Raw genomic sequence first — 25,934 nt, 5'->3', positions numbered from 1 at the left:
GGCAAACAGCCAAGCTGCCCCCTCCTCCCTCCAGCGGGTGAAATTTCCTGCCCCGTTCTTCCCCTCCCCCTCTGCCTTATCCAGACACGCGCTAGCTCAGCGCCATGCCAAGGGTCTGGTACCCTGCCCCGGCTGCAGAGCCAGGCGTGCTGGTGATGGGCGCAGGCATAGCCGTGCTGGGAGCTACCTGTCCCCCTCCCTGGGTGAACGGCCCTGCCAGGGATGTTATTCCTGTCACACGGAACTTACATGGATTCCTTTAGCTCCAGCCCTGCTGCTCGGAGCCTCTGGTCAGGCTCCTCTGCTGCTGTTCTCCACATCCAAGTGCCACCTGTGTAACCTTACAACCCACTGTAGCAGAGGTGGGCAAACTACAGCCCACGGGATCGTCCTGCCCGGACGCTGAGTTCCCGGCCGGGGAGTCTTGCCCCCGGCCCCTCCCCTGCAGTCCCCCCTCCCCTACAGTCATGCCACCGCGCGGACAGCGCTCTGGGCAGGGGGGTTGCATGCTCCTGCAGGGCACCCAGCAGTGTGTCTAGGTCTGGCCAGGCGGCACAGCTGCCAGACATGCTGCTCTGAGTGGCATGAGAAGGGGACGGAGGATCCCGGGGGGCAGTCAGGGGGTGGTTGGATGGGGCGGTCAGGGGGCAGGTGGATGGGGCAGAGGTTCAAGGGGGGTGGTCAGGGGATGGGGGGTTGTTTAGGTATTGGAGTCCTGCAGGGGGCTGTCAGGGGGTGTGGATAGGGGTCAGGGGGGCTGGATAGGGGGTGGGGTCCCAGGGAGGGAAACAAGCAGCCAGAAAAGCCGTGGTGTGGTGAGAAAACACAGCTGACAAAGGGCAGAAGTACTTGAGAGATGGAGATCAGGTGTTCTTGGCCCAGGTGGAGACGGCTGTGGGATGAGATTAGATTAGTTCTGTAACTGACCAATTCTAGGTCCCACTGAGAGAATTTTTCCTTGGGGAAATGTTTCCTCTCATACTGGAATGAGTGTGGCCAGAGGGCAGCGCTTTCCCTGCTCAGCTGTACGAAGGCTGGTTTAACCCAAATCGCTGTACAGCTGCGAGTGTAGCCAGACCCTGTGTCTCCAAACTCAGGCAGATTCATAAGAAGTTAATCATGTCCACACTGGGTCAGACCCATGGGTTCCCTAGGGAGGTGGTGGAATCCCCTTCCTTAGAGGTTTTTAAGGTCAGGCTTGACAAAGCCCTGGCTGGGATGATTTAGTTGGGTTTGGTCCTGCTTTGAGCAGGGGGTTGGACTAGATACCTCCTGAGGTCCCTTCCAACCCTGATATTCTATGATTCTGTTCCCCCCACCCCCCGTGTATAGTCAGCTTATAGATACTGACCTTTTGAGGTGCTTTGAGATCTACAGATAAAAACACCAGCTAGAGGGGAAGGATGGTCCAGGGGTGGTTGGGCACTAGTCTGTGACTTGGGAAACTCAGGCAATTCTCTCCAGACTTCCTGTCTGGGCTGGGGCAAGTCACTTTAGGCACCCAGCTTCCCTTGAAACCTGTGACACTGCCTGAGTCTGCAGAGAGCCTGAGCCAATTGCTCTGAAATCAATGGAAGTGACGTGCTTAAATACCTGTGAATTTCTGGGCCTGAGTTTCCCCATCTGTAGAATGGGGGTAATAGCCCTGCCCTATCCCCAGGTGTGCTGGGAGGATAAAGACATTAATGAAGCCTGAAGCACTTTGAGCTCTGCTGATGAAACGTGCTGTGTAAGAGCTAGATATCATTTATTGTGCTGGCTTTAATGGCGTTGGGCTAAGTCATGGTAGATGAGATCTGATCCCCACTGCCTTATTTTCACAAGTAATGGTAACTTGCAGCTTGGTCTGGAGTCCTCTGAGCAGGTGATTCTCCTCCGCCTATGGCAGCATGCAGCTGATCTTCATGATGGCTTTGTTATACTCCTTGGAGGCTGGCTTGAACTCACTCACCAGCTCACTGAGCTCCTGAATCTTTGCCTCCAGTTGGTCTCTCTCTATGGCGCCCAGGATCGCGCTGATAATCAAGTCGACACCCACGCCCAGTAACATGCCAGCCACGGCGCCAATCACGGAGGCACCAATCTTGGCCAAGACCATGGTTGTTTGGCTCAGGACTCTGCTTACCACCTGCGATAACGCCAGCTTGATGAAGAACCCCATGGCCACGGTCCCAGCGAGGCCACTCACAAATGTGGCCACATTGCGCAGAATCCGCATCTTCGTGGCATCAGGCTCCTGGAAATCGTGAAGCTTTCGGTAGAGATCTGGCTCCAGGTTGCTCTTCAGCTTTGCATCGATGGCCTGCAGAATGTCTTGGATGGACTTTATGGCTGCGAGGAGCATGTCGCAGTTCTCCCGGATGGTGCCGTTCATGTTCATCTTAACGGGGTGCAACTTGAACTGACAGTGTGTGTTTAAGGCTTCAATCAGCTCATTGGTGGTATCAAAATTGAGCTCTATGCAGTTGATCAGCTCCTGGTGTAACCGCGCCACCCTCTCCCGCCTCACCGGGTTGTCTGGGTACAGGATATCGCTCCAGGACATTCTCGGGAAAGCTGCCAGGAGAGGAAGAAGACAGAGGCCTTAGCCAGAGCTCCCTACTGTGCCTCCCCTCCCCTGGCTCAAATCACAGACTTAGCGAGTGCAGAGACTCAGCTGCCATTACAACAAAAAAGTCTCCAGGGCCCTGATCCTTTAGGTGCCTAATTCCCCATCAATCCGTGGGAGTTCTGCGCCTAAACCTTGGAGGTTCTAGGGTGGAAGGACTCGGGCCCTGTCTCTCCCCCCCCCAAACCACGTGGTCTCAGGAGGACTGGCTGGCTCCTCCCTGCACTGAGCCTCCAGCTGGGAGGGGGGGGGGAATCCGCCCAAGCAATCTCAGGACTCTCAGCCCCACTCCCCCAACAGACCCTAAATTGCCAGAGATCCCCTCACCCCAGCAGTGTCCCAGCTACTGCCCCAGACACCCCCACTTCTCCTCCCACACGTTACCTCCCCACATTCCCCCGATCTCTATCCCAGTCCCCCAACCCCCTGCACCCCCAGCTCCTTCCAGTCCCCCCAATCCATCCACCCCAGAGGCGCGGCAGCGTCCCCCATCTACCCGGCCACCTCCCGCCCCAGCCGCGGCGCTGCCCAGTTCTCGGCAGTTGCATAACTTGCTCCCCCCCCCGCCGCCGCCCGGGGACCCCGCTGTGGGTCAGACGCTGCAGTTTCCGGCTGTCCGCAAATTAGCCCTTGAAGTAACTTGCACAAAACGCCAGACCTGGAGCTGCGCGCAGCTGGGCAGCTTTGTTCTGGCTTCAAGGGGCACCTGGAAAATGTTTCATTTTTCGCCTCCTCCCCAGAGCTGGATGCAGTCTCCAGTCAGGGTCTCCCCGCTATCCGGAGGGGATCCCATTTCCCGGCTGTTCCCACTCGCTATTCACCAGTTTGCCCAGTCCGGGGTCTCTCTCGCCCGCTTAGCCACAGCATCCCCCGGGGGGCTCACGGGCAGCTGGTTCCACAGGACACCTGGGTCCTTCCCAGAGCTGCAGCTCGCCAGGGTCCCCCTCTGGAAAGCAGAACCCCCCCCCCATCGGTTACAGACGGGGCCGCTCCCCTCAGCCTGGGGGTGACTAATATTCTTTGTCCCCGGATTGGCACCTTGCCGGGGCTGCGGGAAACCCCCGTTCCTGGAGGAGCCCAGTTCGCCCGGCGATCCGGGGGGCTCTCACCGCACGACCCCCGCTCCCATTTGTGCCTCCTCTGCCCGGTCCGACGGGGCGAGTTACCTGCTGGCCGGGCGTGTGGGAAGCTGCGGGGCCGTTGGCCTGGGCAGAGCTCGGCTCCGCGGGCGGCAGCCTGGACTCTCCGGGGAGGATCCCTTGGCCGGGACGCTCTGTGCGCGCCGGAGCCGGGACTCGCCTTTATAGGAGGCCGCTCCGGGTCCTCACTGTCCCGGTCAGCCCCCGCGATCCCATTGGCAGGCCCGGGGCGCTGCTGGGCCGGAGCGCGGGGCCAGGGGGTGTCACATGGGCCTTCAAGCGGGTGTTCCCGGGTCTCAGCTGCCGCTTCGAGCCTTCGGCTCCCAGTTCCCACCTGGTTTCCCGGAACTCGAGTCTGGCTGGTTTCCAGGTCCCGCTTTTCCCCTCAGTCACGAGGGGCTGGAAAGATCCAGGAGCTGATCAATCCGCAATCGCTTCCCGCAGCGCAACTCGGAGACCATCCTCCTGCCATGGAGGGAGGCTCCGGGCTTCTTCCAGTCCAGATCTGGCCAGTGCAGGGGGGGAGGTGAAAGGGGCAGAGTCAGGGCCCCCGGGTTCCCTGCCCAGCTCTGGGAGGGGAGCGCGGTCTAATGGTTAGAGCAGAGAAACCCCCAGCTCCGCGAGAGCAGCAGCGACAGTTGGCCTCAGGTCTCTGTGTCCAGCGTCCCCTTGGGGCATTAGCAGAAGATTTAAAATCTGTTTTGTGTTTTACCTAAAGCTGCGTTTTGGTTTAGTGCCTGGGAGAGCTCAGCTCGGGTTGCAAAGGCTGGCGCAGGTCCCGGTTCTCAGGAAGCAGTGGGGAAGGAAGCGCTGAGCTGACCCTGGCCAGGCTTCTGAGCAGTGCGGGGGGTGTATTACCGGGGTACAGGGCAGGAGTGGGGGCAATTTGCAGGAGCCTCCCTATCGGTGGGTCAGGAGTGGCTGGGGCCCATTGAGGTGACCCCACTGGGTGTGTCCCGGCCTGGGGATGCTGTGTAAGCGCAGGGCCTGCCGGAGGCTGGAGAGGCAGCCCAGGCCGGTGCGTTTGGAAGGCTCAGCGGTGCCACAGTCCAGGTTGTACCCTGAGGGCCCCGTCACAGCCCCTGGGTCCATCCACCCCAGGAGCATCCCCAACCCACCCGGCCACCTCCTGCCCCAGCCACGGAGCTGCCCAGTTCTCGGCAGGTGCAGACCTGCTCCCTCCCCTCTGCTGCCCGGGAGTCATAAGCTGAAGTTTCTGGCTGTCTGCAAATTAGCCCATGAAGTAATCTGCACAAAATGCCAGGTCTGGAGCGGGTCGCAGCTGGGCAGCTTTGTTCTGGCTTCAAGGGGCACATGGGAATAGTTTCATTTTTTTGCCTCCTCCCCAGAGCTGGACGCAGTCAGGGTCTCCCTGCTATCCGGAGGGGATCCCAACTCCCGGCTCCTATTCGCTATTCACCAGTTTCCCCAGCCCAGGCTCACGCTCACCCACTTAGCCACAGCATCCCCTGGGAGGCTCACGGGCAGCTGGTTCCACCAGGACACCTGGGTCCTTCCCAGAGCTGCATCTCTCCAGGGTCCCCCTCTGGAAAGCAGAACCCCTCGCCCCCCATCGGTTACAGATGGGCAGTGTAGTAAGATGAGGCCCTGAAACATAAACCCTTATCAGAGGCCCAGTATGAGGCCTGAGGCCTGAACTAAAGTAATGGTCAGGCCTTTGCGAACATACAGCAAAGTGAAGCTGTGAGCCAGAGGCAGGCCCTGCTCGCAGAAGCTGGCAAGGAAAGGGCTGATGCTGCAAATACAGACACACTTAAAAGGTACCAGACACCAGATATCAGAACATTCACTTACTTGTTCACTCCCCACAGATAACAAGGAACAGGCCGACCCATCCCACTGACAGGGCCAAAAGGGGAATATGAGGGATAGGGTTGTTTTGTTGGAACCAACGTGTACAAGGTGAGAGGCAGAACCTTGCTGCGTAGAGGGGTTGCACCTTGCTACGTGGAGGGGCTGCACCGCAGCACGTCAGGAGTGATGTGTCACTTGTTTGTGCCTGTGTAAGAAGGCCCCTGAGTGGACGTCTTTGTCCAGCCCAGGGGGCAGTGGAAAGTCCCGTCGCTGACTGAGCTGAGTCCATTGCCAGGGAGCACATACGCATTAGCTGGCAGCACCTCAGCAGCACCTTGGGCTTCTATGCCAGGGAGCTGGAGACTGTGTTTCTCTTCGACAATAACCTGGCCGCGTGCTTCGTACCTTACTAGAGTCCGTGTCATTGGGGGTTCTCCCGGTGTCTGCTGGGTCAGCGATCTGCAGTGCCGGGGCAGCACCCAAAGGGAGCGTCTCACAACAGGCAGCTCCCCCCCATCACAGCAACCTCCCCCGCAGCCTGTGGGTGACTGATATTCTTTGTCCCTAGATTGGCGACGGGGCGAGTTACCTGCTCGCTGGGCGTGTGGGAAGCTGAGGGGCCGTTGGCCTGGGCAGAGCTCAGCTCAGCTCTGCGGGCGGCAGCCTGGGCTCTCCGGAGAGGATCCCTTTGGAGCAGGGACTCGCCTTTCCAGGCAGGGGCAGCTTCACCTCAGCCCTCTGCCGCCTGCAGCTGAGGATGCCCCGACGGCAGCCCCAGCAGCACAACTGCCAGCCACTGCACAGCCCGTGGCCAGGCTGGGGAGAGCTCGGCGCTGTCCCTTGGCCGCACCGGCTGCTGGTGGAGACAAGGGCCGGCTTCCTGAGGGGCTTCAGGGGCCTAAGGAGGCCCGGCGGGGGGTGATGGGCTTGTTCATAAGCACCTAACTCCTAACTGCGGAACCCAGGCTCCGATTGCGGGGGGGCCGCTGACCCGGGGACCCCGCTCCAGCTGCCCGGGGAAGGGGGCGGCGGGAGGCTGCGGGGGGTGGAAATGCGGCGGGGCGCTAAGGCAGCCCGGGGGCGGGGGGCGCTGGGTGCTGGGGCGGCCTCCTGGTTTCCATTTCCCCGCGCGGTTTCCAGGAACTCGAGTCTGGCTGGTTTCCAGGTCCCGGGTTTCTCCTCGGTCACGAGGGGCTGGAAAGAGCCGCGATCTGCTCCAGCCGGGAGCCAGCGAGCCCCGCCCGGGACCTGCTCCCGCGCCGCTCGCCCGGGGCCAACTTTCACTCTCCGCCCGCCGGGAGCTTTATAAGGAGCCGCGGAGAGACGCCGCCGTCCGTCCCTTCGCCCGCAGCCGCGCCGAGCGGTGACAGGTGAGAGCTCCGGGCCCGGCCCCTCTGGGTCCAACCAGCGGGAGCAGCAGCCGGGACCCCTGCCAGGTCCGAGCCGGCTGCGGGGAGCCGGGCCGCCCCCAAATCCGGGCTGGCTCGGAGAGCCGGGCCGCCCCCTTCCCTCCCCAAATCCGGGCTGGCTCCGGAGAGCCGGGCCGCTTCCCTGCCCCCTCTCCCCTCCGGTAAATCCGAGCTGCCTGCGAAGAGCCGGGCTGCCCCACGTCCCGGTCTGAGCTGGCTGCGGGGGGCTCGTCCTCGAAATACGGTACCCCTAGATCTCCCGCCCCCACAATAGCCCCGCACCCCCTTCTGGGGCAGGACCCCCAGTTTCAGAAACGCGGACTTCAGAGTTTTCGAAATGATCTTCAGCGGGTGCAGATCACTTCCCCCCAGCGTCACCACTGATCCACAGCCCCGCATCCAGCTGCTTGGGGACCCCGGGGAACATTTCTGGGTGCAGCCCTGCTGGGAGCTGGAGCCCCCAGCCAGCCCCCGGCCCCTGGGTGCGATGCGGCCCTTCAGGGTATGTCTGCGCTGCAGTTACACACCCCTGGCTGGCCGGCCGGGCTGCAAACTGGCAGTGCGGACTTGCAGGCTTGGACTGGAGCCCCGCTGGTGGGACTGTGCCTGGGGGGACGCTCCCAGAGCCTGGCCTCCAGCCTGACCCCAGATGTCTACATGGCAATGTTTAGCCCCCCAGCCTGGGTCAGACCAGATGCCGCCGTTCCGGGGGGCTTTTATTCCAGTGTCAATGTACCAGAGACTCCCCCATCGCTACCACACACCCTGTCCCCGGCTCCACCCCAGTGGCGCTGCCTCCGGTTCGCTCTCTTGGGGCCCGCAGCAACTGCGCAGTGGGTAACGGACTGAGGTGCTTTGCAGCCCCATCTCGCACAGCAGCGCCCCTGTACCTCACCACCGCCGGCAGGGACAGTTCCTGCCTGACAGCCCTTAGCTAGAGAGAGAGTCATGCCCTGGAGCAGGAGAGTGTTTAATCTTATCAAACTTAACCAAAAAAATCTTTTCTAATGTCATTCTGGCTCTCCTCATTAGCCATATAAATGTCAGATCCCTTTCTGGGTCTTGCTAGGCTCTCAGCATCAGCAAGATCATGAGGCAGTGAGTTCCACAGGCAAATCTGAGGGTTGTTGTGAAACAACGTTCCCTCTACTGCATTTCGTAGGGATTCCCTATCTGTTCCATCGCACATCCCCTTGGCCTTGCACTGGGGATCCTGGAGGGGAAACTCTTTCACCCCCTCACCTGTGCTCTCCGCTTTGTTTCCCAGCCTCGCGATGCTCTCCCTGTTCTCCGGCACACAGAGCGAAAGAGAGAGGCTCGTGCGCGCCAGCCAGTCCCTGCTCGACTCCCTGGAAGGATGCATCTCGGCCACCCAGGCGCTGCTCGGCCTCCTCAACCAGCACCTTGACACCAGCGTGTCCCTGGAACCGGTGGGGGGCAGCGTCGGCGTGGGGGAGAACCTGGAGCGCATGTTGCGGGCAGCGCGGGAGATGCACGCCGCGGCGGAGCAGACGGACAGACACGTGCGGAAGAACGCCAGCCGGGACCTGTACGCCCGCATGGCCTCCCCCCACACCCCGCTGCAGGAGAAGGGGGCCATCGTCCGGGACTTCCACCAGGCCACCATGGGGATCTTCGGCAGCGTGGGTGGCCCCGTGGTGGCCGTGCTGCTGCAGAACGCCGGCCTCCCCGAGCGGCTGGAGGCGGCTCTGCGGGAGGCGGAGGCCTCCCCGGTGCTGCGCCTGCCGATGGACGCCCTGCTCCGGAGCAGCGAGGAGATCGCCAGGGCTGTTTCCGCTTGTGCCACCCCTGGGGGCCCAACTGGGGAAATGGCTGCAGAGCCCCCCGAGAATGGCCCCGTCTCTGGGACCGGCACGGTGCAAAGTCTCGGCGACTACCTGCCCGATGTCCTCACGGGGCGTCGTGCTAGGAACGCCCTGGCTGCGGCCACCCGGCACCTGGAGCAGGCGCTCCAGGCGCTGGCACCGGCCTGCAAGTCTTTCCAGTTGGTAGCTGCCGCGGCTGAGGTCTACATGGCCCTGATCTCAGAGCAGCAGCCGGGAACGGGAGAGGGGCCGGGCCAGAATCCTGCCGGCGTCGCCCATTGAGCTGCGCAGGCAGAGTCATGACAGCGCCCCCTCGCCGTGGCACACGCATGGGCAGGCTTTGCCCCGGGCTCTGCGCTTGTTAACGAGCCCGGCAGAGCCCAGCATGTGGGGCTGGGAGCCGGGAACCGCAGCAAATAAAGAGAACTGGGCAAAACCGCAGGCCTGAGTCGTACTGGTTTGTCCCGGCTGGCGACCTGGGCCAATGGCCTTAGAACCAGGCTCCCCTCCCAGCCCCTGGTGTGACTCAGGAGTAACTTGGGGGGTGGGGGAACAATGGGGCCAATTCCCCTCTCTGATGTAAAACAGGAGTAACTCCACTGATGTCAAGGGGCTGATTCCCGTCACTCTGGTGTAAATCAGGAGAAAGTCAGGAGAGGTGGGGACGGACAGGGGGGCGTAAAAAACCTGAACCACAAATGTTCTGGTTCCAGTTATTTTTCCTGCAATTTTTTTGTGTGTGTTGGGGGCGTTTGATGAAAAAACAAAAGAATAAAAGAATTTGTTTTTCAAAACCCCTTTCTGGGAAAAATAAAAACCCAGGTGGTGGTTTGGGCTGAAAGTTTGTGGTTTGGGTTTTTTTAAAACTTCCTTTTTTTTTTTTTTAAACAAAAAAGAGTTGCAAACCTTAACCTGATTTTTCTTTGTTACTTCAAAACTGACACGTTGGTCCCAGCTTTGGTTCCCAGTGCCTGGTGACCTGGTGACTGGGAGGCCCAGCTCAGGAGTCACAGCAGGTTCTGGCCAGTGGGAGGACAATGGGCTGCGAAGAGAGGACCCCGGTGAGCTGACCAGCTGGTCCCAGCCAAAGGGGGACAGAGGGGGGCTGAGAGGAGAGGAGGCCCAGGCCACCCTGTTTACCTGGATAGAAGACAATGGACAGCGGAGGGGCTTGGGGGAGGTGCTTTGGGTGCCCAGCTGGGAAGCACAGGGGGGTGACCGTGCTCAGGACTGAAGAGAGAAAGCAGGCAGAGCACACATGGCTGCAGGGGGACTGGGATGTGCTGGGCTGAGGGAGGCCAGGCCTGAGGCCCTGAGAGTTTCCTGTGCTGTGTTCAAGCCTCAATAAACCCTCCTGTTTTACGTTGGCTGAGAGTTGCTCCGGGCTAGAGAACAGGGGGCATTATTCCCTCTGGGAATGGAGGCCCCGGGGGTCCAGAGCGAGTGGTGCGGTTCCAAGGTGCGGCTCCAGGAGCTGGAGGGGCTTAACCCCCCGAGAGAGAGCGGACCCCCGAGAAGGGCTGTCACACTGAAGGGGGTTCCCCCCAGGAACCGAACGGGGCCAGGAGTGGGGCACGACCTGTGAGTCTGTAACAACGTGGTAGCAGAGGATGGTTGGCAGATGCACCCTGGAGACAGTTGGCTGCAAGCGCAGGTGCTTTGCAGTGAGTGGCTGCCAGCAATTAAAGGAGGGAATTGAAGGAACCAGCATGGAAATGGCCTCGAACCAGCTCCGTAAGAGGGACCTGGCACGTCTGTGCAGGGAGAGGGGGCTGAGCGTGCGGAGGCTCCCTAAGGAGCAGCTGATGGCTCAGCTGGTAGAGAATGACCAGACTGAGGAACCGGCTCCAGATCCCAAGGGGGCTCCTGTGGTGCCCAGAGAGCCGGGCAGTAATCGTGGGGACAGTCCGAGTAGCAGCCGGGAGTGTATCTGACCTGACTCCCCGGTCAGCTCAGGGGGCCCCCAGTCAGGTGTCTCCCTGGAAGAGCTGCGGAGACTGGAGCTGAAAACAAAGGAGATGGAGCTGGAGGACTGGAAGTTGGTGGGCCATGAAGAAGAGCCGAAGCACGAGCTGGAGCTGGAGGAGAGACAGACCAGGGGGGCCTGCCCGAGGGTGAGTGGGGAAGGGCCCCGAGATGCAAGTTCTGTGGGGAATTGAGACACCAAACTGCAGCCCCAGTTTACGGGGGACGTGTGTGTGGAGGGGGATATTGATGCCTAGCTCACAGCCTTTGAGAAGTCCTGTGATCTGAACCAGAGTGGCCCTGCAGACAGGGTCCACTGTCTGACCCCCCTGCTGGGTCCCAAGGCCATAGAGGCTGAAGGGTTAAAATTCATGTGCATTTTATATAACAGCCTGCTATATGGATTGTGCCAGCTCTTCCTCAGACCCAAAGTCCAGAGTTTGGTCAAGAGACCAGAGGCCTAGCAAACAGTGATTGGCTAAGAGAAAGCTGGGGGTAAACAGATAATCTTGTTTTGCTAATATAGGTCTGGTCAGCAAATTGGCAGGTGTTGGAGCTAAGAACTAAATAATTGTGTCTTATGCAGAGCTGCAAATTGAACAAAGGATCCCAGTTCCCATTGTGTCAGTCTCTTCTGTAGGGAACGTTCTTCTCACAGATCCAACCTTGAGTTTATGAAAAGTTGGCACATGTCAGTATAAGATATGACATCCTTCCACCTCCCTCCCCAGGGACCAGTGCCTGCCTTAAGACATAAAGGGGGCAATCTTTACTGCCATAGACTTTCACTGTTTCTTTGCTTTAACCCCTAGGAATGTACCTGGTGGACAATCCAAGGAGTTGCTCCATTCCTATGGACCCCAAATCAGAAATCAACATAGATATTTTATACTACTAACATTTCATCAAAGTATTAATTAAATGTTAACTTGCTAACTTGAGACCATGGGCGGAGACATTATGTAACCTTTAACCATTGGCTAATGTGCTATCTTGTCCTGCTACAAAACCTATCCTGGGGTGTGGAACTGCTCATCCCGTCACTTTCCCCCGCCCATGGAAAATCCCTATATTCTGTTGTAATCAATTAATTGACAGTGTCTCTGAGCCTAATGAGCCAGGTGACACTCCGCTAGCACTGTGTGTAATAAACTCCTGTGCTTGGCCTCTACACGGTGTGAATTTATGTCCTTCAGAGGCGTTCAGCCCAATGGATGGTATTGAGATGGGGGACTATGACCTGTTCCAACAGGCTTTGCTGCTGAGGTTTCAACTGACCCCGGAGCGTACAGGAAACGATTCTGGGGTATACAAAAGACCCCAGTGTCACTTCCAAGGAGGTCACCAACTTCCTGGGGGAATATCTCTATAGGTGGGGGAAGGGCACAGGGGCCAGTACCGCAGAGGATGTGTATAACCTAGTGGGGTTGGAGCATCTTCCCTCCAGACCTTAAGATGTGGTTAGTGGACCGGAAGCCCAAAGATCTGCGCGGTGGCGGATGTTTTTGGACAGCAGATTGGTGGCAGGAAGGAGACCCGCAATAGGGACTCAGGAAGGGAGTCACTCAGAGACCCCTCAAAGGTGGGACTCCAGGAAGCACAATTCATGGGTGCCCATGAAGGCTGGAGTGGGCCGACCTCCCCCTTGTGGGACTGGAGGGATCTGAAATCTCTCAGTTAGCAGCCGAACACGCTGTACCACAGGAACACCTGGTGTGTCTACCCCCTCCCCGGGTTGCTGCCTCACACCCTGCTCCTCTTCCTGCCAACACCCAAGCTAAGGCGGGAGTGAGGAGCCAGGGAGCCAGGTGTAGAAATGGAATCTCCAGCTGGGGGGAGAGGCCACGGATGGGGCATGATGGGACCCACCCACCTCTAGGGCAGCTTTGGAAACATCTGGCAACAGCTAATCAGCTAATGGGTTAGAGAGGGAGGGGTCTGGGTCTGGGTTCTATCCCTACGTCATGGAGGGGAGTGGGGTCTAGTGGTTAGAGCGGGGTGGAGGTCCTGGGAATGACCTGGGTTGTATTTCCTGGTCACTGGGTATCTGTAGGGAAGTCACTTTGGCCTCTCTCTGATTCAGTTTCTCTGCCTCAGCCCCAATCAGGGAGCTGAGCTAGAGCACCCTTATCTCTGCCCCTTTGTAGCTTTCAAGCCCAAATCTGATGGTGAAACTAGAACAGAGCTTTTAGAGAGATGCCCGATCTCAGTGGAAAGCCTCTGAGGGATCAAGAATCTGCCCCGTTCCTGGGGCAGTCGTTCATACTGGGCAATTTTCATCCACAGCTCTCAAAACAATTCAAAAGTATAAGCAGCATTAGCTCAGTTCTAGAGAGGGGGAAACTGAGTCCCAGTGAGGCAAAAGGGACTTATCTACAGAACCCAGAAGTGAGGTGCCTGGCTCTGTCCCGGAGCTTGGCTCCCCTCCTCTCTTCCCAGCCTCCGGGTATCCCCCCGGCTCTGTTCCCAGCCTTGCCTGGTGCCCCTGCCCAGCTCCCCCCAGCCTGGTTCTCCTCCGCTCTCCGCTTCCTGAAGTCCGGTGCCCGGCTCTACCCCCCAAGCTCAGCTCCCCGACTCTCTTCCCAGCCTCCAGGTATCCCCCCCGCTCTGTTCTCAGCCTTGCCCGCCCCCCCCCCCCCGCTCACTGACAGGCAAACTTTTGCTCCTTTCCCCGTGAGGCCAGGCCAGAGCCCGAGCCCTCAGGCCGGCTGAGGAGTGGGTGGGCAGAGGGGAGGGGCCGGGGCATCCGGTCGGGGAGAAGCCCACTTGCCCAGTGTGGGGAAGGGGCCAGCGAGGAGCCCGCGCCGCAGCCAGCGAGGGTGGTGCCCCACATTTTCAGGTGCCCCACGCAGCCGCGTGTGCTGTGTGTGCCTAAGGACGGCCCTGCCTCTGAGCCTGTCCAGGGATTTGCTGTCACTGGACAGGCTCAGCTGGCGAGCTGGCCCAACGGCCTTAGAACCAGGCTCCCCTCCCGGCCCCTGGTGTGACTCAGGAGTAACTTGGGGGGTGGGGGGACAATGGGGCCAATTCCCCGCTCTGATGTAAATCAGGAGCAACTCCACTGATGTCAAGGGGCTGATTCCCCTTCACTCTGGTGTAAATCAGGAGAAAGTCAGGAGAGGGGGAATGTCAAAAACCTGAACCACAAATGTTCTGGTTACAGTTATTTTTCCTGCAATTTGTGCGTATGTGCGGGGAGGGGTTGATGAAAGAATAAAAGAATTTATTTTTTTCAAAACCCCTTTCTGGTAAAAATAAAAACCCAGGAGGTGGTTTGGGCTGAAAGTTTGTGGTTTGGGTTTTTTAAAAACTTCCTTTTTTTTTTTTTTTTGTTAACAAAAAAGAGTTGCAAACCTTAACCTGATTTTTCTTTACTTCAAAACTGACACGTTGGTCCCAGCTTTGGTTCCAGGGCTTTTCCCTTTTTTTGCAAACTGCCTTGATTCATGTGCAAACGGGGTACCCCTGGTATCAGGGGCTTTGTCTGAGACGCCCCCCAGACCAGGCACGATGCGGGGTGGCCAGGGGTGGGGGTGAGTCAGAGCTCATTCCCCAGCGGGGGCTCCCAGCCCCTGTGGGGCTTGGGTCTGGGCTTTGACCCAGTCTGTGGCACTTTGGGCTCAGCCGGGCCAGAACCCACCTGCCCACAGGGCCCGAGGGTGGAGCAGGGGGCTCTGGAGTCGCGCTGCAGCAGAACCAGCACCAGGGGGCAGACGCCGGGGTCAGGGAGTCACAGGGCCGGTGCTCTGGGACAGTCCCTGGGGGTCCCACAGCCGGGCAGCCCCCATTAGGGTCTCGCTCTGTCACCAGGGGAAGCCACTTGGCTTCACCACCTCCTGGGACCCAACCTCGGAGCCTCCAGCCCCCTCGCTCCCTCCAGCGACTCCCCCTGAGATGGGCACCTGAGGGAGCCGTGTACCCCAAAGGGGGCACTGCCCCCAGCATCTGCTGGGGCTCCCAGTCAGCGGGGGAAGGGCAGGCGGGTTTGTTAGGTGGCTGCTCCCAGCATGGCCAGTCCTCGGTCAGCCCAGAGAGCCGGAAGCTGCAGCCTGGGCCATGGCTGGGGGGGGAGGGGTAGCTCAGTGGTTTGAGCATTGGCCTGCTAGACCCAGGAGTGTGAGTTCAATCCTTGAGGGGGCCACTTAGGAATCTGGGGCAAAAATTGGTCCTGCTGGTGAAGGCAGGGGGCTGGCCTCAGTGACCTTTCAAGGTCCCTTCCAGTTCTAGGAGATTGGTATATCTCCAATTCTTACCTATGGGCAGCTCCAGGCCCAGCCAAGCATGTCCACCCTCAGCCCCCGCTCTCCCAGCTGGCTGCCTGCAATGCAGGGCAGGCGTCACCCTGGGGGTTAGTTACTAGGTCAGAAATGTCCCCGCAGGTTGGCTTTGCCATTGTCTTTGTGGAGTCGCCAGCGATTGGCCCCAAGTTGAGAAAGCCAGGATCAGCTGCCCCAGGTGGTAGCCTGCCCGAGAGAAAACTGATCTTTTCCAGCCCCTAGGGCCCAGCACGGCACATAGGGGAAACCAAGGCACACACGGTCTTCACACAAAATAGTGGAGACACTTCCCACAGCATTACTCATGCAGGTGCAACCGGAGACTCACAGGAAACATGCGTGAGCAGAACTCTCACGACTGCCAGCTGGCATGGACACAGCCACGGGACTGAATAAATCCCCCGCCCCCATGTATCTTGGGTGTGGGGCGACACACACACACACAGAGTGGGGCTCGTCCCCTGCAGCAGGGGGCAGCAGGGACACACACACACAGCATCTATATGTCCAAGGGGTTCCTATGTGCATCAGATAAGTGCTTCCACCCCCACACCTTCCCCTCGTGACTGGGGTATGTGCCCCAGTCTGTGGGTGAAGTGGTGGCTAATGGTTAGAGCAGGGGGCTGGAAGCCGGGACTCCTGGGTTCTGTCCTGGCTCTGGAAGGGGAGTGGGGTCCAGTGGGTAGAGTAGGGGACTGTGTGCCAGGACTCACCGCAGCCAGAGGGTTTTTGGCAGTTCTGCCAGGGTCATTACACATTTGTGGGCCCATCTTCTAGTCCCTGCCCAACCCACTCCCCCTATTGGGTGGCAGTGAAGAGGCATCAGGCACCTGATGGTTCGGGGGAGGAGAGGGGAGGAGATCTGAGGCCCAGGCCCAGGACCCAAGCCCATGTGTCCACCCCTGGCTTGTTTGCTCTGGGCCACGGCCCAGCCCCTCACCCACATTCCCTGCCATCCCCCTGTGCTGGACCCACAGCTCGAAGTCTTGGGATTCCCCAGCCTGGCTCCAGCTGCTCTGTACGCTGGCTGGTGTCACCCTGGTGTAAATCAGGAGTAATGCCAAGGGGGCCGATTCCCTTCTTCCTCACCTGGGGGTAAATCATTTCTGTAGCTCTTCTCAGAACCCTCCCCAATTGTCTAATGTCCTGTTTGATACCTGGCTCCCCCCCAGAGCTGGGTGCAGTCTCCAGTCATGGTCTCCCCCATGCTGTATCCAGAGGGGGCCCCACCTCCCAGCTCCTACTCTCTAATCCCCTGCTTCTCCAGCCCAGAGCCATGCTCAACCTCTCACCTGGGGAGCTCTGGCCCAGTGGGTTCCACCAGGATCTCTGGGTCCTTCCCAGATCACTGCTTTCCAGGGTACAGCCCCCACCATGTAAATCCTACCCACATCAGTTGTGTGCCCCTCTTAGCCAGTGCGCTGGGGGCTCCTGGTGGGTTGATTCTCAGTCAAAATCTAGGGATTTGTCCCAGGTCACAAGAGGAGTGTAGGAGGGTGCGGCAGGGGTGGGCCGGGCTGGAGACAGAGGAGAGCAGGACTGGCTGGCTTCAGGCAGGGGGGTGCGGCAGGGGTTGGCTGGAGATAGGGCAGGGGGTGTGGAGCTGGTGCGGGCAGGGCAGGGGGTGCAGCAGGGGCTGGCTGCGGGCAGGGGGTGCGGGTACAAGGGGTACAGCCCACCCTGTAGGGTAAGTGCCCCCTCCTCCTCCCTCCCCCACCGGGGTAGCAGCAGCCCGGGGCTTGGGGGCTATTTAAAGGGTCCGGGGCTCCCCTGCTTCCACTGTCCCAGCCCTTTGAGTAGCCGAGGGAGCCCTGGGGGAGCAGTGCAGCTTCGGAGGCAGCTGGAGTCCCCCGCTACCCCAGGGCTCGGGGGGTTGTTTACAGAACCACGTTGTGCTGTCATTTGCACCAATGCAAAACGGGTCTAGAATGCTGCTCTTCTGGCTCAGTAGAGCTGTCCACCCGCTTTGCACTGTGCAATGAGTTTGCAAGGTGCTGGCAATGGAGAATCTTTCATCTCTCAGACAGTCCCGTCGGATTTACAGGGAGCTTGTGATGGTCTCAGGAGCCAGTCTGGAGCCTGCATTTCCATGTGATGGAAACCAAAAGCAACAGGCTGAGCAGCCCCTTTCCCAGAAATGGGAGAAAGGCAGGAAGCCCCCCTGGCTCTCAGTCAGTAAACAAAACCCCATCAGAATTTAATTCTTGCGCGGAAACACAGATGAGGGTCTGGCATTTGGAGCTGTTTAGCCTGGCGTCCATCCAACAGCTGCACAAAAGCTTCTCTTCCTCCGCAGCAGAAGATGGGTCCATACAAGATATTACTGTGATGAGGTTGTCACGGAGTGTGGGGGAGTCAGGGCCCTGCACCCCCGGCTCCCAGCGATTCACCAGGACTCTCAGCCAGCCAGTAAAGCAGAAGGTTTATTTAGACGACAGGAGCACAGGCCAGGACAGGTCTTGCAGGCACAGACAACAGGATCCTCCCCAATTAGGTCCATCCTGGGGTCCTAGGAGCCCCACAGCCCCCTTGGGGAGTCAGAGCCCTGTCTGTCCTTCCCTCCATTCCCCAGCCAGCTCCCATCCCCCAATGCAGATCGTCCTCCCAGGCCAACACCCTCCACTCAGCACTCACAGACCACAGTAAGAACAGTCCCAGTTCGTCACAGAGGTCCCCGGGGTGCAACATGAAGTGTGGGGCTGCTGAGCCTCTTTTCCCCACCAGCCTAGGCTGCCGCTCACACTGTGCTGCTGATGTCAAGCTACACCCCTCTGACAGGCCCTGCGCTCACACAGCCACCCACAGGCAGGGAAATACCCAGCTGAGTTTCATGAATGCTTCTCCCGGCCACTCATGAACCAACAATAGCATTGGGGTCGCTGGGCCTGCGCTGGAGACACCATCCCATGTGTCGCTACCAATCCTGTGACCAGCCTGTGACAGCTGCAGTGTGGGGATGCCAGGTGCTGGGAGCAGGATACCAGCCCCCAGTGTTCAGAAATTGCAAATCAGACCCAAAAAAACATGAGACTTTCTCCAAAACCCACAAGTTTTCACAAAAAATCATGAGATAGTTTTGGAAGGACGATACTGAGGGGTTTGGTGTTTTGGTTTCTGAACTCCCCCTGCCCCGGTTTGTGTGTCAGAGACAATGACTGTGCCCGGCTCTCCCATACCTACAGAGCAGGTGACTCTGGCTCTCGTGGCTGTTGAGTAGAAAGGAGCTTCTAGCTTCTCCCCAGACCCCCACATTATCATTCATTCATTTTCTGTCCCCTGCCCAGCCCCACATCTGCCCCTCCCCCAGACCAGCCATTAATTGCACACCCCCAACCCCACATCAGCTCTGCCCCCCAAGTCCCACTGCTGCTCCTCCAGCAGCTCTGGGGGGGCCTTCACCCCTCCCCTACCCAAACACTCCTCTGGCCCCTGAGGGGACGGGGAAAGAGCTGCCTGTCACCTGCAGCAGCTCTGATCATTGGTGACCCCAGCTGGGCCAGGGCCAGGAAAAGAGGATACAAGGGAGGGGAACCCAGGTAGGGGCAGAGCCAGGAGAGAGGAGTGGGAGCCCTCGGGCCTGAAGTCCATGAGTGAAGGCAGGTACCAGCGGGAGCTCTCTGCTGCCATCTGCTGGAGGGCAGAGGGACTGAGTGAGGCCGTAGCTCATTTACATATCCACTGTGGGTGGTTTGGGGACATGGGGGTCAAATGCGGCTAGTTCTGTAGCTGGGCTGATGCGCTGGAGAGTTCCCTGGTGGGAACCAGCTGGGCAAGGCCTGAACCGTGGCTGGGCTCAGGGTCTGCGTTCACCTAAAGACTCTGGTGCAGGCTCCCTGTCCCAGCTGCTGAAATCACGGTAACAGCCCCAGAACGGCTGAGTGGTGGCGGCTTTAGGTTTAAGGTCCAATGGACGTGTCCCCGCACAGGTTTAAACCCACTTCTGACATCATCATAGCAGGATGGGGGGTCGAGCCCCAGGGACCCTGATTCTCCTGCAGCCACAAACTGTGAGTGAGGGGCTGGGAGGCAGAACAAACTGCATCAGCCGCTCAGGGGGCAGCTGGTCGGGGCTGTGACAGATGCGCCCTGGGACAGTAGATGGGGGAAGGTGTTGAACTATAAATGTTTGTCCCAGCTCAGCCCATCCTTCCTCTTCCCTCCGCCAACAAAGTTCTTCTCTTTAACCCTTGGTTGACTGTGCTGGTGAGTGGGTGCAGATTTGCCCAGCAAAGCTGCCCAGAGGGGATACGGGTTCCCAGGTTACTGGGTGGGGGCTCGAGTCACAGTTAAGGAACTGCAGAGAATCCCCTCAGGTAAATACCCGACCCTTGTTGCTGGTGATGCTGCTTCAGGGTTTCGCTTCATCACAAACACCCTACGGATACATTCCTCCACCTTGTTAAACCCCCCAATTAGTGACACTCGGAGGGAAGAGCTCCTGTCTAGTCAGAGCAATGCCCTCAAATGATGGGCTTTTAGCAATGGTGAAATTCAGAGACACGGGTTCTTAGTCCAGATTAAATGCAAGTTTATTATAATTGAAATATTAAATCATTTCTACAAGACAAGAGGGGCCCATTCTGGGGTGTGACAGGATCGCAGAACCGGACCTCTAATCATTATGAAAACAAAAGCAACAAATCAATGGGTTATTGGGGGAAGGCAGAGGCTGAGGCACTGGCTATACATATGGCCAGACCAGCTGCAATGTATCAAAGTCTCCAATTGCTCAAATGAATTGTTCAATCATCAGCTCTTATAATAAACTACAGAATAGGCTCCCACTGAGAATAGCAAATCGGGGAGCAATAGATGTACATAAACCCAGCATCAAACACTAGAGCCAATCTCCGCACTAACTCACCAGCCGTGAATGGGGGCACAGCCCAGCGTATAAGTGACAGCCACACTCAGCCAGGTAATTATCAAGCAGCCCATATGGGTTTATCAGCCAGAGACACCTTGACCCTTCTCCATTTAAATCTAGGGCCACTCACAGGATTAATAGCACAGCCAGACACAGGGGCTTCCCTGGACAAATCTACCTTTGCATAAGGGGCTGGTTAAACCTATGAGCATTACAGAATTACAATGATCAGTCTAAGCACTTTTTAATGTATTATTATCTCAAAGGAGAGCCTAGGACCCCTGTCGGCATTTTCATGAGACTTCCCACAGCTTTGAGCTCCAAGCTCCAGCTAGGACAGGGTCTTTATTTTGACTCTTTCAGCCACGTTTCTTCCTTTCAGGGGGTGCTGCAGTTTTCGTGCTGTTTCTCTGAGTTTGAAACGTCTCCCTCCACAGCCACCTCCAGAACTCGTACAGCATCAGCAGCAGCAGCATCCAGGAAATTCTTCAACATGAAGTATGTGGTAGGGAGAGAAACTGCTGCAGATACCACAGAACCTACCACAGGTACAAATTCAAACAAATATGTAGAATATTTCACTGCCCCAGCTGCGCACTTGGTCAGTAGCTTAATTACAAGATCTTTTGTTATTTCCTCACTCAGTGGGGACTTTATAACGGCCTTCAGCTCTGCAATGGGCTTGTTAGCCTGTCTGGCAAGTGTAGCGAGAGACTCTTCAGTGAGGCCCAGGTCCCTGCAGAACTCTTTCAGGGACGTCACCAGCATGGCGATATCGCAAACAGTGGAGAGACCCGGGATAGGAAGAGCAGCGACTCCACATGATGCCAGACTTAGCAGCCATATCTGCGTTTGCAGCTGTTGTTTTTTCTTCTCCAGGATTTCTTTAGAAGCATTGGACAGGGATCGGAGAAAAGCGAGTCTCTTGAGACTGGGCAGCTCATCCACTAGCACTCCCTGCAATTTGGGAAAATCGTACTTGCCGAAGTCCCATCTAGATACAAGAAAAACCCGTGGGGAGGTCACCCCTCCTGTTTTCAGCCCTTTGATGCAGTTCTCTCTGATGCCATCGAGGATCGAACTCTCACTGTACTGAAGTGGCCTTTTCATGGGATCACTGCTCGGCTCTAGGATTCCCTCCTCGTCATAGTGTCGTTTTTCATTTGTCAAATCCACATCCACCTTGGAGCGCACAAAGTAAAACTTCTTCCCCAGTCTCTGGATCTCCTGGGCGAGTTGAATGTCGTTGTATTTGAAGCGGGTGCAGGAGATGATGATGAAAAAGTCGTAGCGGCTGAACTTTACCTGCTTGAGGTACGTGTCTGATTTAAAATTTTCGGTCCCGATCCCTGGCAGATCCCAGACTATTACATTGGGGTATATACGATGTGGGTAAGGAGTGGTCTTCATTGTCGTTTCATTCACCCCCGTCTCAGCAGCACCTTTATCTGTATCCCGCAGGCCCCGGATGGCATTGACAAAGGACGATTTTCCAGTGCCCGACTCCCCTGTGACAGCGATGTTGAGAGTGATTTTATCAGCCGTCTCCAGAGCCTCTTTCGCTTTAGCAGCTGCTTCGGTGAGGTTTCCTTCCCCAATAGCAGCCTTCAGTGCTTCCATATCCTCTTCAGGTATCTTGGGAAGCTCGTTAGCAGCCATGGCAGCTCCAGTGCACTGCTCAGCCTGCCTTCGAAAAGACAATGAGATATTCCATGTACGGTTAGTTTAGACAGTTGATAGACATCAGCCCACATGTGAAGGTCCAGTGGGAGTTTGGGCAGGAAATGGGAAAGGTGGAGTTAAGGTGACACTTTCCACTCAGCTCAAGCACATAACCTTAACTCTGCCCCCATAGGAATGCCAGGAGAGACACCCCCTCTGTTCTTCTGGGGACAGAAGGGCCCACACAGCGTGTGACATGTGAGGAAAGGATTAGTATTTTCCCAACAGGAAGCCAAAGAATTTCCTTAGAGAAAGAAGTTGTTTCCCATGAAGAGCTTGGCCTGGGTAATGGCTCCCAGTCAGCCAGTGGGGGCTTCTCCCACCCTGCAGACCTCAGTGAGTCCACAGGGAAGGGAGGAAGAACCCCAGACCCCTCAAGCCTGCTGCTCTCTACACAATCTCTAGCCCTTCTACCCACCTTTGAGCTAGAGCAGGAGTCTCTTCCTAGAGCTTCCAGGAGAGCCAGAGCAGGTGGGAGAGGGGACTGGGTGACTATCAGGGGCTTGGAAGAAGGCAGGGGCATTTTCCTCACTTCCTGTTACCCTGTGTGTATGACGGGAGAACCCCCACTGGGCCTCAGGCTCATTAGTTCTAGCAGTGTCTACACTGGGGCTTTGGTTGGCTTAAGTATATCGCACAGGATGTGAAATTTTTCACAGCCCTGAGAAATATAATTAGGTCAACCTAACTCTGCATCTCTTAGGCCTGGTCTACACTACGCGTTTAAACCGAATTTAGCAGCGTTAAACCGATTTAACCCTGCACCCGTCCACAAAACGAGGCCCTTTATATTGATATAAAGGGCTCCTAAAACCGATTTCTGTACTCCTCCCCGACGAGAGGAGTAGCGCTGAAATCGGTATTGCCATGTCGGATTAGGGTTAGTGTGGCCACAAATCGATGGTATTGGCCTCCGGGCGGTATCCCACAGTGCACCATTGTGACCGCTCTGGAAAGCAATCTGAACTCGGATGCACTGGCCAAGTAGACAGGAAAAGCCCCGCGAACTTTTGAATTTCATTTCCTGTTTGGCCAGCGTGGAGAGTTCACCAGCACAGGTGACCACGCAGAGCTCATCAGCACAAGTAACAATGCATCTCACATCCCAGGTGGTGTTTAGCAGATTCAGCTGGAGCTGGTGGCGTCACGTGCCTCCCTCTCTGACCTGCTCTGCTCAGCACGTCTCTGGGGCATTGGGGCCAGCACAGACTGCGAGGGGAATCCCACCCCACTCCTTGCAGAACAGCGCTGCCCCTCGAGCTCCCTGCCCCTTCCTGAATCCCCCCCACCTGCTCCCTGCAGCACAGCCCCCCCTGAGGAGCCCCCCGCCCTCCTTCCTTGCAGCACGGCACCCGCTGCTGAGTCCCCTGCCACTCTCACTGCAGCCTGGGGCCCCCTACTGAGCCTCCCAGCAATACAGCGCTGCCTGCTGAGTCCCCCTGCCCCTGCCCCCGGTTCCTATCCATGCAGCCTGGGGCTCTCTGCTGCACCTAAATAACCCCTCCCTGCATGAGCCCCTGTCCCATCCCTGCAGCACCGCAGCCTTTAATGACAGTTGTAGCCACCACAGCTGAGATTTCTCTCCCCGGCCCTGTTAGCAGCTACACACGGGGAACGTTTCACAGCACGACCATTCACCTGAAAGGATAAAATGATGTCACAGAGCTCACGGATTCCAGGACTTCCAGAGACCCCCGGGACATTTTCTGCTTCAGCCCTGGGCCTGGAGGGGGCCGGAGCTGTCAGCCGGCCGGGGGCCCCGGAGCTCTGAGCTGCTGCAGGTGGGGCCTTAGGGCCCTGAGGCACCGCGGGCCCTGGACCTGTCAGCCGCCACAGTGCAGGTGCTAGACCCCCACCCCCCGCAGGGTTCGGGCTCTCTTCCCCCCCCACCGTGGGGCTCAAGCTTCAGTCACCCCCCATCAGCCCCTCCCCACATTATTTTTGGTTATTGCCTGTGACCTGTCCCTGACTTTTACTAAAATTAACCGTGACAAAAGCTTAACCTTACCCACACCGCACTGTAACACAACGTACATGAGAGGGGAGGGGCCCTGAGGAATCACATGGCAACCAGGGGGCCTAGTGCAGAGACCCCTGCACTGGGACTATTCCTAGCTCTGCCACTGGTCTGTTGGGTGACCTTGGGCAAGTCATTTCCCCTCCCTGTGCCTCAGTTTCCCACCTGTATAATGGGGATACTGATGTAAAGCTGATTGAGATGTCCTGATGTAAAGCCCCATGGAACACTTCGGTGGTTTGATTATTACCTAGGCACAGTAGCATGGCACCTGCAAACCTAGGCGGGGACGACAGCTGTGTAAATGGCCACAAACTCCCACCGAGAACCATTTCTCTTTCAGCTTAAAACACTAGGAAGTTAAATAGCAAAAACTTCCCTGAGGCAGAGTTCAGGTTGCCCAGGGAGAGCTCCTGCCCTTCCAGAGCCGTGAGTTCAGCAGAACTCCAACTTCTGAAAAGCAGGAAACAGAGTCAGGGCAAAGGCCCACATCACCTTAGCTCTGCCCCCTTAATTCTGCATTTCATGGTCTTCAGACATTTGAGTTTTGCTGAACTTGACATTCTGCAAGGGCCCAAAGTATCACTGGGCACCTTTTCTCTGTGTTAAGGAAGGTTTTTGCTGCTTAATCTATCCCTGCCCCCCTCCCTGCACCTCCTGACCTTCCCAAACTTCTTCTGCGCCCTGCCTCCCTGCAGCACAGCACCCATACTGAGCTCCCCACCCCCAGGGCCGCCTTGGTGGGGGGGGCAAGTGGGGCAATTTGCTCCGGGCCCCACAGGGGCCCCGCAAGCCCTGGCCAAGAATCCCTTTCCTCACCCAGTGGCGGTCTGGGTCTTCGGCGGCACTTCAGCAGGGGGGGCCCCTTCAGTCGCTCAGGGTGTTCGGCGGCATTTCGGCGACGGGTCCTTCAGTGCTGCCGAAGACACGGAGCGACTGAGGCCCCCCCGCCGCAAGCCTGGGAGGGGAGGAGAATTAGATTCGCTGGCATGCTCGGCAGAGGAGGCGGCGCGGAGGTGACCTGGGGCGGGCTCCCCGGGCGGGGTGAGCTTCTGCGGAAGGGGCTCCCTGGGCAGGGTTAGCTGCAGAGGGTGGGTAGCTGCTGCAGGGACAGCAAACTCCCTGGGTGGCGGGCTGGGTTAGCTGCCGCAGGGGGGGCTCCTCTGGTAGGGGGGCCGAGTGTGTGGGTGGGGTTAGCTGCCGCGGGGGGGCAGGAGGCGCAAGGTGGAAGTTTCGCCTAGGATGCAAAACTTCCTTGCACCGGCCCTGCTCCATCCCCCCAACTTCTTGCAGAACAGCGCCCCCTACTGAGCCCTCCCCCCACTCCATGCAACATGATGCCCATAACCGATGCCCACCATCCTACTCCCTGCAGCACAGCTCCCCTAATTAACATGCCAGCGGCTCCCTGCAGTCCAGTGCACCCAGCTGAGCATCCTGCCACGTTCCCTGGGGCATTGCGCCCCCTGTGAGACCACCAACCTCTCCTTGGAGCACAGCGCCCCCTACTGAGACCCTGCCCCACTCCCAGAAACACAGCACTGCCTAATTAGCCCCTGACCAGCTCCTTGCACCACAGTGCCCCCAGCTAACCTGTGGAAGGCAAGTCACCCCCCATTACACCCTCATCCCCTCCTGGTTGCACCTATGGTTTAAAAAACCGCAATCCAGAAAAGTATCTCTCACCGTTAGTCCCTAAACACGTCAGTTCTTCTGAGATTTATTGAAGTACAACAGTTGGGCCAGTCTTCAGCTGTGATCTCTTGATTCACAGAGACACAGACACGCACGTCTCCTCCTTATATACTGAGCAGAGACAATGATCTGATTAATATCGAAAGTGAAGGTAGAAAGTCACAGACCAAAGCTGCAAAGCTCCCCGCACCCCCTGTAGGACAGACTGATAAGCAGGCCTGTTTGCTTCCTCTTCAGAGACCTAAACAGTGTAATTGCCAGAGTTATGTGACCACGCAGCTCTTTCTAAGCAGGCACGTTTATTCTTAAGCTAAATGCTGTACAGATAAACCAGATTAAAAACAATAAAAGTGGTGTGTTTTTGGTTGTCGTGGTAATAGAATCTTGTGTTGCTATGGTAACTGAGTTAGATTATTGGGGGATAGCCCAGCCTGTTTGGCGGGCTGTTCGGTAGTTCTGTATGTAAGCGGGGGAACGGTCCCACTATTGTGGGGAACTTTCTTGGCTTCTGTGCCCCCCACCCCCGGTGAAATGGGTGAGCGGAAAGATCTGAGTCCTCGCTCCCTCTTCCTTTACCCAGAGGCCTCCCTGCCC

General features: G+C 57.7%; 2 protein-coding genes across 8 annotated transcripts; both read right to left on the bottom strand.

Annotated features, from left to right (window-relative positions):
• Positions 1 to 1,708: 1,708 nt before the first annotated feature.
• Positions 1,709 to 9,114, bottom strand: LOC120390187 (single-pass membrane and coiled-coil domain-containing protein 3-like). Its single transcript, XM_039512595.1, has 2 exons — positions 8,214 to 9,114; positions 1,709 to 2,556 (listed from the first exon to the last, which is right to left on the bottom strand). Exons 1-2 carry the CDS (start codon positions 8,596 to 8,598, stop codon positions 1,880 to 1,882), a joined length of 1,062 nt encoding a protein of 353 aa, XP_039368529.1. The 5' UTR covers positions 8,599 to 9,114; the 3' UTR covers positions 1,709 to 1,879.
• A 10,441-nt stretch (positions 9,115 to 19,555) lies between these two features.
• LOC120390184 (interferon-inducible GTPase 5-like) lies at positions 19,556 to 25,589 on the bottom strand. Of its 7 annotated transcripts, XM_039512589.1 has the most exons (3): positions 25,332 to 25,589; positions 23,119 to 23,266; positions 19,556 to 21,589 (listed from the first exon to the last, which is right to left on the bottom strand). In XM_039512589.1, exon 3 carries the CDS (start codon positions 21,563 to 21,565, stop codon positions 20,285 to 20,287), a length of 1,281 nt encoding a protein of 426 aa, XP_039368523.1. In that variant the 5' UTR covers positions 21,566 to 21,589; positions 23,119 to 23,266; positions 25,332 to 25,589; the 3' UTR covers positions 19,556 to 20,284. The 7 variants fall into 7 exon arrangements, with proteins under 7 accessions (XP_039368523.1, XP_039368522.1, XP_039368521.1 ...); XM_039512588.1 differs by lacking the exon at positions 23,119 to 23,266 and having other exon boundaries at positions 19,556 to 21,593; XM_039512587.1 differs by lacking the exon at positions 23,119 to 23,266.
• Positions 25,590 to 25,934: the final 345 nt, after the last annotated feature.

This window comes from Mauremys reevesii, linkage group 24, assembly GCF_016161935.1.
Source record: "Mauremys reevesii isolate NIE-2019 linkage group 24, ASM1616193v1, whole genome shotgun sequence".
Lineage (NCBI taxonomy): Eukaryota > Metazoa > Chordata > Testudines > Geoemydidae > Mauremys > Mauremys reevesii.
This window is presented reverse-complemented; position numbering and strand designations above follow the sequence as displayed.